Source organism: Micromys minutus, assembly GCF_963924665.1.
Source record: "Micromys minutus genome assembly, chromosome: 24".
Classification (NCBI taxonomy): Eukaryota; Metazoa; Chordata; class Mammalia; order Rodentia; family Muridae; genus Micromys; species Micromys minutus.
The window spans coordinates 17,684,699-17,699,203 of NC_137959.1; the positions used below are offsets into that span (position 1 = coordinate 17,684,699).

General features: G+C 42.8%; 1 protein-coding gene across 1 annotated transcript in view; it reads right to left on the reverse strand.

The window, feature by feature from the left end:
* Positions 1-798: 798 nt before the first annotated feature.
* Positions 799-14,505, reverse strand: part of CES5A (carboxylesterase 5A) — a 66,793-nt gene continuing 53,086 nt past the window's right edge. Inside the window, exons 9-15 of the mRNA XM_080937065.1 lie at positions 12,602-12,706; positions 11,124-11,264; positions 8,514-8,582; positions 6,007-6,154; positions 3,148-3,297; positions 1,264-1,336; positions 799-1,186 (exon numbers count right to left, since the gene is read on the reverse strand). Coding sequence (XP_080793191.1) covers positions 955-1,186; positions 1,264-1,336; positions 3,148-3,297; positions 6,007-6,154; positions 8,514-8,582; positions 11,124-11,264; positions 12,602-12,706 — 918 coding nt within the window. The 3' untranslated portion in view covers positions 799-954. The remainder of the gene's footprint in view (positions 1,187-1,263; positions 1,337-3,147; positions 3,298-6,006; positions 6,155-8,513; positions 8,583-11,123; positions 11,265-12,601; positions 12,707-14,505) is intronic.

Below are 14,505 nucleotides of genomic sequence, written 5' to 3' on the forward strand. Positions count from 1 at the left end.
TAATCCTGAAGCAGTCAGAGCAAAACCAAGATACTGTGGTAAGTTATACAGGTACAGTAGGGACATAGAGCGTAAACGTGTCACACACACACACACACACACACACACACACACACACACACACACACACACACCTGCCAGGTGTCTAACTTGATTCTACCCTTCCTCTCTTAAATGTGAGTTCTCTAGAAAAAGCCTACAGCTTTGCTCTAAATCAAGTCCTCTCTCTACTAAATGGTAACATGCCTTGCATTTTCTGAGTAGCCCTCACTAAGTTTACACCATAAGATATTCAGAGGTGAGGATCTTTCCTAAAATCCACTGTACTCATAGGGGACATACCTGGTATATATGATGCACTCGGTGTAGCTTTAATGAATTGTGGGATCATCTTTAACAATGTCACCAAAGCCTCTTTTCTCCTTGTTCTTGGCCTGACCCTTGCTGTCTGGTTTTAGACCTCCACACAGAGCAGAAGGTGTCCCTCCACCACACATCTTACTAACACGCAGCTCAAACCAAGAGGTGCCAAGGCAGAGCTCTTACTAAAAGCTATACCGCACTGGGGCTAAGGGACCCTCGTTCTCTTCGATATCTGTATCTTGAGTTCTGGAGATGGGAGGGGATTGATGAGCACAAATTAAATTGTGTTCCTTGCATGTATTTTGCATTCTGATTTTATTTTCTATGAGTAATGGGATCATTATATGACATGTAATGGACCAGCCCTCCTCCAGACTCATTGAGAAAATTCCATTACCTTCCAAGACAAATTGAATTTTTTTTTGATGCTGAAAAGAATTTTATGAGGTTCATCCATAAGCCCATAAAACACCAGCTAAAGCAGATTAGCACACCGAAATCCCCAGGAAAGCAGCTCAGCTGGGAATGGGGATAATGGCTGGGGGAGAGACTTAGATAAAAAAAAAAATCAGAGCCAAACAATGATGACTTCTAAGAAGCAGTGGAGAGAAGGAAAGGCAACAGTAGTGAAGAGAGAATCAGAGAGAAAGTGGAGCTGGGAGGCGCTTTGGAAGCCGACATAATCAGGGGGAGGGTGTCTGTCCAAAATTCCACTCTTCGATCTTTCAGTCTCCGTCCAGTGCTGATGTTCACATCCAGCTTCAGGTACTGTTCACTCTGATCGTAGACGGGCCACAGAGGCAGGTTGTCCCCATTAGGATCCCTGAAAGTGAGCGCAGACACCAGTAAGATGGCCATCCTCAAACCCCCAACTGCAAGGAGGCTGGCTGGTTCACTCACCCAGTCCTGGCAAAGTTAGCCCAGTATTTCATCATGGTCCTGCTTAGCAACTTCTCTTCCTCGGTGGCTTCCTCTGTAGGAGATTAACAGAGACACAGCTGCTTACCTACTTCACAGGGATCCCAAGACTCTTCCCACTGGTGAGCCCAGTCGGGCCTTGACCCCATCACTGAATCATTAAGTCCTAGCTCCAATATACAGCTGGGGCACCTCCCATACATTGCAAACTGAGCATACCCCTCTCATTGGTCCTCTGCTCTAGTCTATTCATCTATCTAAAAATCTATCTACCCATCTATCTATCCATCTATCTATTATATCTATCTATTATCTATCTATCTATTATCTATCTATCATCTATCTATCTATCATCTATCTATCATCTATTTTCTATCTATTTATCATCTATCTATCTATGTATCTATCTATCATCTATCTATCTATCATCTATCTATCATCTATTATCTATCTATCTATTATCTATCATCTATCTATCTATCTATGTATCATCTATCTATCTATCATCTATCATCTATCTATTTATTATCTATCATCTATCTATCTATCTATCTATCTATCTATCTATCTATGTATCTATCTATCTCTCTCCATCTCTCTCCAGCCACCCACTGTTATTTGCTAAGATAGCCCTGACAATAATAAAGTCCAAGGATACCCCAGCCCATCTACAAAACAATGCCATTTTGTGTATAGCATCTGTCCCACACACTTTAAATCACTTCTCCAATAGCTCACACCGGACAGGTAAATCTCATCACTTCCCTGCACAAACTTGACTGCCAGCTCAAAGGCCAGCACTGTTGCCAATACATTCAGAAAGGTGGACATATGGCACAGGTGGACACACCTCTCTAACGCATTTGTTCTTGCATAGGCACATGTTTTGTGCCTTGTTCTTTCTATAGAACGTAGCTGAAACTGAGCAGGCTGCATATATTAAAGGCCACCCTCATATCTACTTTTTCATACGTTCTTCCAGTTTTTATTAGCCTGCTCTTTTCTTACAGACTTCAAAGACTCTCGTATGCAAGGAATTCACCTCCTGAACACTAAGGCTGATCACTGTTTCCAGTTTGGAGAGGGTTTTCTTCACCCAGAGTGGGGGACCACTGCCAAGTCAAAGCATGTATTAAGTGCTTACTGTTTGCTTTATAACAATCATTTAGCTTCATTCTTATTGTAAAAACAAAAACAACCAACAACAAACAAACAAACAAAAAGCACCTTAGGGGTAGCTCTGTCATCATTATCTCTGAAATAAGGATAAATAGATTTAAAAAAATGGCTAAAATGCAGTTTACAAATCTCAAGAAAAACCTCTATCCTCTGCCAAAGGCTGTTAGTGAAGACCCTCCATCCATTTCATGGCGTCTAAAACTAAATGTTTTACTGGTTGTTCCTATGGGGGATTGCTTGTAACTTTTTAGCCTCCCCCTCTCTCTCTCTCTCTCTCTCTCTCTCTCTCTCTCTCTCTCTCTCTCTCTCTCTATCTCTATCTATCTATCTATCTATCTATCTATCTCTCTATCCTTCCCTCCCTCCTTCCTTCCTACTCTCTCTCTCCTTTCCTCCTCCTTTCTCCCTTTTCCTCCACCTCCTCCCTCTCTCTCCTCCTCCTCCATCTTTCTTTTCCTCCTCTCCTTCTCCCACCCCTGTGTGTGTGTGGGGGGGGGTGAGCTGTGTAACACATATACACTTAAAAAGCACTGAGTTATTGAAATCCCAGCCAGCCAGCTCTTACTGACTCTTGAAGAGTGTGGTGGGGCGGGATGAGCAGAGCTTTACAGCAGCAGTTGAGGAATTGACTCTTCTCACCAGATTCCACATCCCATGTCTCTGCAAGAGGAGCCCACAGCCACTTACCAAACATGACCACATCACCCTTCAGGAAGGGGCCTCCAAAGACAAAACGGATCTCATCTGTGTGGTCGGCCTTCACAAAGGCTGGCCTTAGGTTTTGAAAGCACTGGGGTCGGTGCTGAAACTCATAAAAATATACAGGTCCACCAGCATCTGAAAGAGGTGGGGCAGAAAACATCAGGTAGGCTTAGCCCTGCATCCTTACCTGTCAAGGCCCAAATTTACAGACTCAGAGGTGTGCAAACTCAAAGATGCTCCATAAACTAGCCTGCCTGTCTTCCTTCCTTCTTTTCTTCTTTCTTTCTTTTCTTCCCTCCTTCCTTTTTTCCTTCCTTCTTTCTTTCCTTCCTTCCTTCTTTCCTTTCCTTCCTCATTGGAGGCTGGAATGCCCCTCTATACCATTCTTATCACCCCTAGTGACAAAAATGTGACAGCCTTATGCACACTCTGAGAAGAAAATAATTCTACTTTAAAAAAAGTTTTATACTGAGCCCAGATGTCCCATGTAACTTCCTGTCTTTCACCCTGGTTCAGATGTCTGGAGGCACCAGAATTTCCCTTCACAAAAGAGTCTACATACATGCAACCTTTATCCCACCTCCTTCAACAAAGGTCCTTTCTCTGAAACATCACACATAAACTTGAGCACACAGGCACCCCCATGCAAAAACACACATTTGGTCCCAAATTTTCCTCTAGTTATCAGCTCGTTTCTTGCAATCTCTTCCAACAAGACAGCATCATACATCTGCCTTACAATTATTCCCTCTCTTTGTGCTTCTTTCTCACATAATAAAATGTACCTACTTCAAATGTAGAATTTGAGGAGCTTTGACAAATATCATAATCATTTATGCATTATTATGCATAGATTATGCAAATATTATGCATAATCATTTATTGACTACACAGAATTTGTTCATTAATCCAACGTGTGCATGCACACACACCCACACACTTAAACACAACAAATATAAATATTTTTTTAATTCCCATTGTCTTGCATTTAGCAGTGGTTTCTAAGATTACAATATAAAATACACAACTAACAAAGAAAACACAAGTGAGGCAACATGCGTGAGCATTTCACACCAGCATCCTGCTACCCATTATCAACAGAAGAGAAAATAAACCTATAGAACATCTTGCAAATTATTGCAAATCACATTTCAAATGGAGTTAGTCTGTGTAATAGACAAAGAATTTCTAAAACAACAAAAAATAATAATTCTCAGTTAATAGAACAAAGAACTTGCACAGATATTTTGCTAAGAGACATGAAAACATTTGGGAAATAGTCCACATTTTCTCTTACATGTGATGTGTGTGTGTGTGTGTGAGAGAGAGAGAGAGAGAGAGAGAGAGAGAGAGAGAGAGAGAGAGAGAGAGAAAGAATGCATGCATGAATGTGTGTTTCTTTATAAACACACACATGCATATAGAGAATTATCAAAAGAGAGAAAGAAAGAGGAGACAGTTGTTTGAGGGAAGGGAAGGAGCAAGCAACAGAATGGGGGAGGGGAGGGAGGTAAATGTGTGAAGAGAGAATGGATGATTTTCATGTATTGAACTCTCATCATGATATTCATTATATCATGTTGGACTTTTTTTTAGTATGAAATTGAGTTTATTTAGGGCATGGGGAGGGGAGTTGAGGGGGTAGGGAAGAGAGTGGGGAGGAGTAGAGGCTATCCATGAACACGGGTAGAGATTGGGGAGGGGAATGGGGAAAGTGTTTTCTGACCATCATCACTTCATTTGATAGATCCTGTGGTTATCTGGTTGGTAGATGACAAGTATCAGCTCTCTGTGCCCATGAAGCTCTTTGAGTGATCTCTGCCTTTAGATACAATGTGTCTCTTTGTGGTCTCTCTAAGTTTTTCCTGTATGTGGGCTGTTGACATTCTTGGATGCCAGACTTTAAACAACTTTGGAACATTCTGTCCATTACTTATTCTTCCTGCCTCTTTTCTCTCTCTTGTCTTTCTTGGGGTCTTATTAGACATATGTTTGGTTGATCACATTGTCCTCCAGGATTACTGTGCGCTTTATTCTTTTCTCTTTTAGACTGAGTCTCAAAGGGCACAACTAAGTGCCTTGTTCTTTCTCTCGTGCACAGAGCAGTGGTGAATCCTGGAGTAACTTGTTCATTTCAGCTGTTGTGTCTTTCCACTTTATTCAGTTTCTTCTCAATTTTAAGAAATAACTTCTATCTCTTTAATGCCACTATTTAGTGATACTTTAGTCTCATGGTTTCCTTTAGATATTTAAACATATTAAAAATAGTACAGTTTTGCTCAGGCGGTGGTGAGACAGTAGTTAGCACACCTGCCACTCCATATTTAAAATAGTTGATTTAAAGGCTCTATTCAGTATTTGTAATGTTTCCTGTAGGTAAGCAATACATTCTTCTTTCTTTGTTTACTTTATTTCTTTTTTTAAAAAAAAGCAAAAACAATAACAAAAGTTCTGGTGTGGAAGTGATAAGTATTTGTTAGAAGAAAAACAGAAGGAAGGAGGGTAGGGGATAGGAGGGGGAGGAACGGATGAAAGGAGGTTACCTTTATATCTGCTCCTCAAGGATTTTTTTTTCTCCTATCTTATTTCTCCCTTTTACTCCTATAGCTAAGATGTTTTGAAAACAAACAGCTCCAGAGAGAAAACTGAAGAAAGTAAAGACTGAAATAAGTGGTCTATGTTTCTGAGCCACAAAGATGGGCATAGCATTCTTCCATCATTAACACCCCAAAGAGATCCTCACAGTGAAGGAGCCCAGGGATGGGTCCTCAGTGGGAAACATGGTCCCTGTGACCTCCTGTCTCACTGTCTGTGTCCTTGAGGAGGTGCTCTTCAGGGACTTACCTCTGTGATACCGAGCTGTGACCAGACCAGGAACCACAAAGAACACATCTCCAAACAAGTCCAATAAAGTGTCTCGGATGTCCGTCAGAGAATGTTTGCCATGGAAGTACTCTTTAGACACAACGTGCAAATACTGGGGGGGAACGTGCTGTGAAAAGAGAAGAAGGAAGAGAGGGAGGGAGGGACAGAGGAAGGAAGAGAAAAGGTGAAGGGAAAGGGAAAAAAGAGAGAAAGAGGAAAAAAGAAAAATTTATGGTCATAGGAAATCCAAGTCAACAATGGCCAACCTGTTAATTAATCATTAGCCTGTAAAATTGTAAATACAGCCTATGCATTGCCTCATGTCACCTCCCAGCAATCCTAGGATTGCACAGTTCTTTCGTAAGTCTGTATTCAAACCCCATGGCCTGGGCCACACTGTACACACTGGTGGTGCTCATTACAAAATGGAAAGCTGAGGTCTTGTGTCCCAAATTTATTAAGAATTTCCAGGTGTGGACAGCAGAGCTTCGAGTTGAAGGAGCAGGAAGTGGTGTATGACACACTGGTCACACATCCATAAAACCACCCCTGCTCCTGGGTTAATCTGTCCTTCTAAGTCATCTGGTGTCTTGCAGCCTCAGTCTCCTTGTCTGTCATTTTTAAATGGGTCATTCTAAGGTTTGCACTAGAGGACAAGCATACCATGCTGCTTGACAGAGAGCAGCACTTGGTTCCTGTTCACCAGTGCTGAGCGCTCCCATGGGACAACTGAGTGCCTTCTGCACCCCAACTCCTGCTGCCTCCCACTCTTCTAGCCTTGCCCCAGCCCTGAGCACCAGTGGCGGACTGTAGGTCAGCGTTTTGAGGTTCCAAGAGCCTGTCAGCATGGCGACTGTTTTAAAAGGGTTCACTGATCTAGGGAACTTTGTTGTTCCTTACGCCTTTGCTTTGGCAGCACAACCTTGGGCACTTTGCTGTGGGTTTTGAAGGTAAAGCTGCGTAAGCCACATCTGGGGGTGCAGCGGAGACTCACCCTTCAGGACTTCAGCAGGCTGAGGCTGGTTTAGTCAGGCTCATGGCACGAGAGAATGGCTGCAGTGCAGTCTGTGGTACAAAAGCCTATCTGCTTGGACTGTGAGAGGAACAGACCTTCCAGGCCTGGAGGTGTCCAAGTAGAGAAGCTGTTCAGCCACTGACAAGCCACCCAAAGATAGTCACAAGGCAGACTTTCAGGCTTCTGAAGCAAGGCCAGAGAACTGCCCACCACTTGTGAGGGAGACCCTGCATGCTGCCAGGTCTTTCTCAGAGGTGTTGCACCTCATTGTTTGTCCTTGTGCCTCCCCAGAAAATCTACTCATACCCACTCCTGACACATTCAACATCTGAAACACCCGTCCTCTCCTCCACTGTCCCTTTCCCTATTACCCAGCCCAGTGGAACTCTCCTCCAAGAGGGCATCTACCATCCCGCTGGAGAGAACCCATTACTCAGTTTATATCTTGAATGTCCTTCCATCTTCAGACTCAGTTCACCTCACTGGGTAGTCAAGACTCACTACACATCTCTCTTCCCATCCCAGGAGCTAATGGGTTCCCGGGTCCACCCAGACAGGCCCTCTGCAGCTAGAAGAAACCTTCCCTGTTTCTTGGCACTTCAGTGAATTCATGCACCATCTCTGACATCTAACAGTCTCATGGGTCCTCGCTGGCTGCAGTCACACCCTCACCCGATCATTCTCCAGCTCCTCGGTGGACCCTATAGTTCCTTCCATGCTCCACTTACTCGAGTCCCCCCTAAAATACTTTCTCCTTGAAAGGAGTGACCCAGATTCCCCCTGTGGACATCACAGGCCATGGAGATCTGCTTCAATGTCACAGACATGGCCAAATCTGTCCATCTCACACCACATCTTATCACAAGGGAAAGTGCTAGAATGTTTGGTTCCAGTAAATGTATGTTCCATGAACTTTGGCATTGAGATCATGCCAAATAAATATATGGAAAGAAAGAAGATAAAAGGAAGGAGCAAAAAGGAAAGAAATAAATTGGTCTCCACATCCTGTTTAGAGTTAGACCTGATGCTTATGCTATGTTTGTTTCTAAAATCTGAAATGTTAATGCTGGACGTTTATACAATACCTGATGGACACATAGTAAATAGAGAATTCTAGCCCCCTGTATATTTTATAATTCATAACTTTTCAAATGATAATCAGATGTCCCAGAAACATAAATAATGGCATAAATAAATAAAATGAATGCTTAAACATGAAAAGGTCCAGGAGTCACAGCTCCCTTTTGGCTAATATAAAGGCAACAAAAGCCTTTGGGTTTTTAGAATTGTTAGGGCTTAAGAATTGTGGCAATAAGGGATTGCGGGCCAATGGTAAGTCTACAGAATCAGTTCATTGATTAACTAGTCACTGTTGAATGTCTGCACTCTCAGCTCTATCCATCTGTGTGAGGCAGGGATATTTGCCAAGTGAATGACTCTCTGGAGAGCCACATCACACACAGTCACTTACCAGCAAAACATGGATCAAGGTAAGAGCAGTTGACTCATTGGAGCCGAGGAGAATCTCAGGTGTGTCCCTCTGTGAAGAGAAACAGGGTATTCTCTGTGAACCACCTGGGCATCAAGAAAGCAAAACAGGACCTGAACATGTAATTTTCCCCCCAATGGAAACTGCATAGACAAAAGCCCACTCGGCCCCAGGTATCCATGCATAGTAGCACTGGCGACTATCAGTTGGTCAATGAATGTCTTATCAAAGGCAGCCATTCCCTGTCATACCTGTGGCCTTGGGGAGTCCCAGTGGTTACGGGCTATCAGCTGGATTAAAGTTGTATGTTGAAGTGCTGAACACCCCTCCCTGAACCCTGTACATCAGAGCAGAACAGTATTTGATCTTTAAAGCAGTGACACTACTTCAATATGTCCACTAAAGGCACCCCAAGAAGATGAATTCAAACACAGATACCAGGAATCCAAGCATAAGGACACATTATACTGAACCCAGTGAGAAAGTGACTATCCACCAGTCAGAGAGAAGCCAAACTTGTGACAAGTTGGTTTCAGGCACGGGGGACTCCAAAACTGTGAGAAGATACACTTCCAGGGTTTAAGATGTCAAGACTCTCACTTTGTTATAGTGATATGTGCTTAGTTTTGACCCCAGATTTACAGAGAAGCCAGTGGCTTGTTACTCTCCTTCCAAAACCTTTTCAATCATGACCAGTAAGAGGCCAGCTGTAAAAAGTGGTGAGACTCGGGTGGGGGGGGTGAGGACCTTTCAGGGACCTGGAGATGAAGGGTGTGGTGAATCTGCTAATAATTATTCATGTCTCTGATTCCTTACTTGCAAGATAAAAACAATGAACCACCCACCAAGAATGCTGACGCTGGACTAGAGTCGCTCTTTGGAAAACACTCACGGTGGCAGTTCTTACATGGCTGACGCTCTGTAGAATTAGTTGGTGATATTTCCTGGCAGTGCTACAGGTTAAAAACCACATCAGGTAGACCTACAATTCACTAGTCAAATACTTTTACTTGAAAAATCGTGTCATCTTCTTCCCTGACAATTTCCCACAGACACGTTTTAAGAACTGAATTTGCCATAGATCTCCAGTAAATAAGAACAGATTTGGATGAAACCCATAGGCAACGTGTCCCATGGTGCAGATCTCAGTACTGATTCCCCCTGGTTCTCAGCATTATTCTAAAAGCTAGCATTTACTGTGGGCATATAACACACCAGGCTATTTAAAGGCAGAGGTTAAATGTGTAAAGTTACCACCTTCTCCTTATTAGCTAGGAGACAAGAACACCACTCTCACCCTCTGAAGGGCAGGTTTTTAACTATAAAGCAGAAGAGACGGTGCCTGCTTGCAAGTTCCCGTTCATGTGCTATGTGCCTGGTATGTGGAAGGCACTCCGGGGACTGGTCACAGTGGTTTACAGTCATTGATTCCTTTATTTCTTAGTCCTATCTCCCTGCAACCCTGCCCATTTCAAACATAGAGGGTGGTCTAAGTGAGTTTTGATGTGATAATGAATTTGACCTCTCCTCCAAATTTGTAAAGCGATGAAAAGCTTTTCCCAGCGTCCAGAAAGTGTCCGTCCCTCTGCTTACCTAGGCATCTGTTCGACCATCCATCTCTCCTCAGAGGACTTATCCTCATTGCCCTTTCATACTCCTGGAGATGACTCCTCCCCACCCTGTGTTCTTCATTGTTCTCGGCATGCTCTAAAAGCCACCTTTAATTATGCATACCCACTCTTCAGCCCTGGAGAATGTGACGTGACAGGAAGCTATGAATGTCTACAATAGAAGGTTCTGGGTCGCTACGTGGATACAATTTCTCTACTTTTCATAAGTCCACAGCAGAAGCAATCTTTGTTGGGTTCTTGGAAGTCAAAATGCCTGGACCAAGACTTGATATAATTTGAAGGAGTGAAGTTTCCCAAATCTATCTGAAATAGTAACTGTAGGGGTTGTTTTGTTTGTTTTTAGTAAAGACAGTGGATGCAACTCTCTTCTGTATACAGTTGCTTCTTTTGCAATAAATCAGTCTAAGTGCCAAGACTGATATAGTGTGAATCCTCCAGACTCCAGTTCTTCTTGCCTTTAGTTTAGATGTGACCGAGTATGTCCAACCATGTGTTCATGTGCTAGAAGTTTGGTTCCCATTATAAATGTGTTGTGCGATAGTAAATCTCTAAGAAATAGGACCTAGGTGAAAGTGATTGGGTCACAGGAGCAGCATCCATATAAGAGATTACTGTAAATTTCCTAGGACCTGGTTAGTTTGCAAGGGGGTGAGTCATTACAAAGTAAAGCAGCCTCTTTATGCTGGACTTCTTCTGCACATAGCCTTTTCTTTCTACTTCTCCATCATGCAATGCCATCTCCAAATGCTGAAACTATACTGTTTTTGCTTCTACTGGCTGAAATCACAAGCCAAATAAATTCCTCCCTTAGCAGACTATGACCCCTCTTCGGGTCAGTGGGAAGTTTATTGCTACATGAATATCAATGGGCTACCAATTTGTATCACACAAGGGTATCTATGAAAGCAAACAGTTGCTGTGCTGTAGAGGCAGAGGCAGGGAGGACAGGCAGCATGCTTACCATGGGCAATAAGTAGCCACACTCCTGGTTATTGACTCCAATGATAGAAGGAACTGTTTTAAATGTCTTTTGAGACAACAATTCTATCGGTTCTTGAGGAAAGAAAGAGCCGTCGACCACTCGAGTAAATGACTTTGCTTTCTGCAACAAGGAAAAGAAAAACCAACAGTTGTTTCTGTTTACAAAAATCTACTGTTCTCGGAAGCCCAAATGCATTCGAAGGAGAAGCAAAACACTATTGGCCTAGCCAAATGTATTCATTTCTGATCTGGCCTGTCGTGCATTTAAGAGGAAAAATTATCTAACCTTTTCTGTGCTGTGGTTTGTCAACAATAATAATATCACACAATAAAAAATAAGAGCCTAGCACAGTAGATCGCAAAGGGGTTCATAGAGCACCATCAGTGGTATCTGGAAGTTTTTTAGATACATAAATTCTCGGGTCTGCAACTCTTAGGGCAGTCCAGCAGACTTTCATTGGGGCTGCTCCAGGTGAAACTGATTGATGCCTGATAAAGCTTGAGAGCTTCTACCCAAAAAGGGAAGAATAGAAGTTGCTTGGATGAGAAAAGTGGGTTCAAACCCATTACTGTGTGTTGAGCCTCAGAAAGCAAAAACTACTTTTGATCTTTTTCAGGTACTTTTAGGAGGGGCTGTGGCATGGGTTCGTGCATACCACTGTCTTTGTGGGGCCAGAAGACAGCTGAGTGAGATTGTTCTCCCCTTTCTCCTTTGTGTGGGTTCCAGGCATTGAACTCACATCATCAGGGCTTATGCAGTAAATGATTTTTTTGGATGAGCTCTCTCCCCATCCCTGATCATGTTTCCTCTCTTTAGGTTCCTGTTTAGGAAATTGGGTAGAAGGAACTATGCATGAGCTTACATTGGTGGGTCTTTATTACCCACTTTGTAGACTCTAGACTACAGGAGTTTGATCCTTGCCAAGTAGCTACAAACATTTGAGTCTGATAAGTAACAATCTTAAACATCTGAGGACTAGCAGACTCTCAAGATTTGTCATTAGTCATATAATGATGGAAATCCACAAGTGCCAGCCAGACTTTGGTTGAATGCCTACAGCAGCAGGTGTGTCTCCAGTCACTCTTTTTTAGGCAACTGAGATTTTAGAATATTCTGTTACAACCAGAAAGTTACTTCCAATTAGAACTCCCAGCTATCAGTCTTGCCTTTAGCTTGGGATCATGTGGTACAAACAGAGCCCTATTCCCAGGGTGATGCCTTCAATGTCTAAACAACAACCCAGGCTGAACAACTAACCCACAATGTTCTTTAAATCACTTTTAAGAGTCGAAAACCCCACAACATTCAGAGGTTTTCATGAGTCTCCAACCACTCTCTTGTAAAAATAGGTCAAAATTAAAATTAAAAAGATCAAAATAAATTAAGGGATATAATATATAGCCACTCCATCTACTGAGTTACCCACCCCTCCCCCAGCTTTTCTCCTCCCTCCTCACCTGGCCAAGGCTCAGCAACTCCAGAGAAGACTTTTTCCTCAGGCACTCCAGCAAAGCTTTGGAGTCTGATACATTACAATCACAGACATTTGCAATGACCTGCAACTGTTTACAGAGAGGGCAGACAGACATCGGTACTGAATGCATCCAGAGGAACAACAAACTGGAAAGTAGCCGCTACCAGCCTTGGTTGGTCCATCTGAGTGAGGTCTAGCATGCCACCGATTCTCCGTAGGTCAATGTAGCTATACTGAAGTTAGATTTGTGCTATCCTAACTCTCATGGCTTCCAGAGCTGGGAGAAAGGGGTTGTCAGTCTACAGCCATGGATTGGAATCAGGGTTCCTTCCTAGTCACAGATATACTAGTCCTGTAGACTCAGCTACAATGTACAAGGTTCTGATCTTGAGGTACTAAGTGTGCTTGGACCTAAAGAGTGAGGAACAGCTTTGGAAGATCAAGTCATCAGCTGAGGTAGGATTTGGGAACCATGCCAAGTTGATCTCTACTGATTAAGTTTCAGCCCCATACATGGCTAGAAATCTCTATGGGTCCTTTCTCTATCTTTAAAGATACAATCTTACTTTTTTCATTTTACAATTATTTTATATTTGCTTCTATTTGCTTTTTTCTCTAATTTGAGGCCCAAGCCCTGCCTTCTCTAGGACATCCTTCCAGATCATTGAAGTCCCATAATGCTCTTCATCCCCTGATCCCATATACTCCAGTATTCCTACCTTACCTACCAAGTCATTGCTGAACATCATTGTGCCCTACCATTAAGCTTCCCATACTTGTAGAAATTAGGCATTTACAACTGTCCTTATTCTCTGGGTGTCATGAATGCTTTGAGGATTGAACATAAGTTGCATTCATGGCCAGCATATAGTGGCTACAGGTGACTTTAGGTCATTCAAGAACAACCTTCCACACCAATCCACAGACTCCAGGTAACATCCTCCATAACCAAAAGATTATAGTCTTCTCTGGTTGAGAATATGCGTTCTCCATTGATAAAGTCATGATTCTTAATAGATCACTGAGAAACGACACAAGCTCAATGAGTGCTTTGAGAGTGAATGAATGACGCATAAGCTGAAAGTATCTTTGCTTAATTAAGCATTACCGAAATCAGTATTCATCTGCATTGATGATAGTTCACAATCTTATGATATTATTTAGGTGTTGGGGGTTGTATATATTATTTTCTACATCATGTTTAAGAAAATGTACCACATGATCCTATTGAAGGGGTTAACAGTATAGTCCCATATGCTCTAGAGACTGAGATAGGAAGGTCTTTTCAGCCCAGAAATTTGAGACCAGTCAAGGTAACACAGTGAGACATCCACTCCAAGAGAAGGAAGCAAAGTGAGGGAGGGAGGAGGGAGGGAAGAGGAGGGAGGAGGGAGGAAAGAGGGATGGAGGGAGGGGAACAGAGGGGAACAGGCAGGAGGAGAAAGAAAGGAAGAAAGGAAGGAAAGAAGGAAAGAAGGAAGGAAGGAAGGAAGGAAGGAAGGAAGGAAGGAAGGAAGGAAGGAAAAGAAAAAGAACATTGCACCTATTGAATGACTACTTTCCAGGGGATAACAAGTATCTGGGATATACACCCTACCTCATCCCCTGAACTCTATCAGCCATTATACCACGGCCCTGAAAACAGCCTCAGTGTCTTTCTCAACATGACTCTCTAGGGTAGCATAAAATATGGCAGGCACAGAAGATTAACTGTACAGAATAAGAATACCAGGACTGATCTGTATCCCCACAAAAACTATTTAAGAACTGTAACGAGTATGTGCACACTCAGGCACAACAATACTGCTGCATTGTGTAGCTGGACTCCTTTCTTCTGTGACAGTGGCTCTAAACCTTCCTAATGCTGTGACCCTTTAATACAGTTCT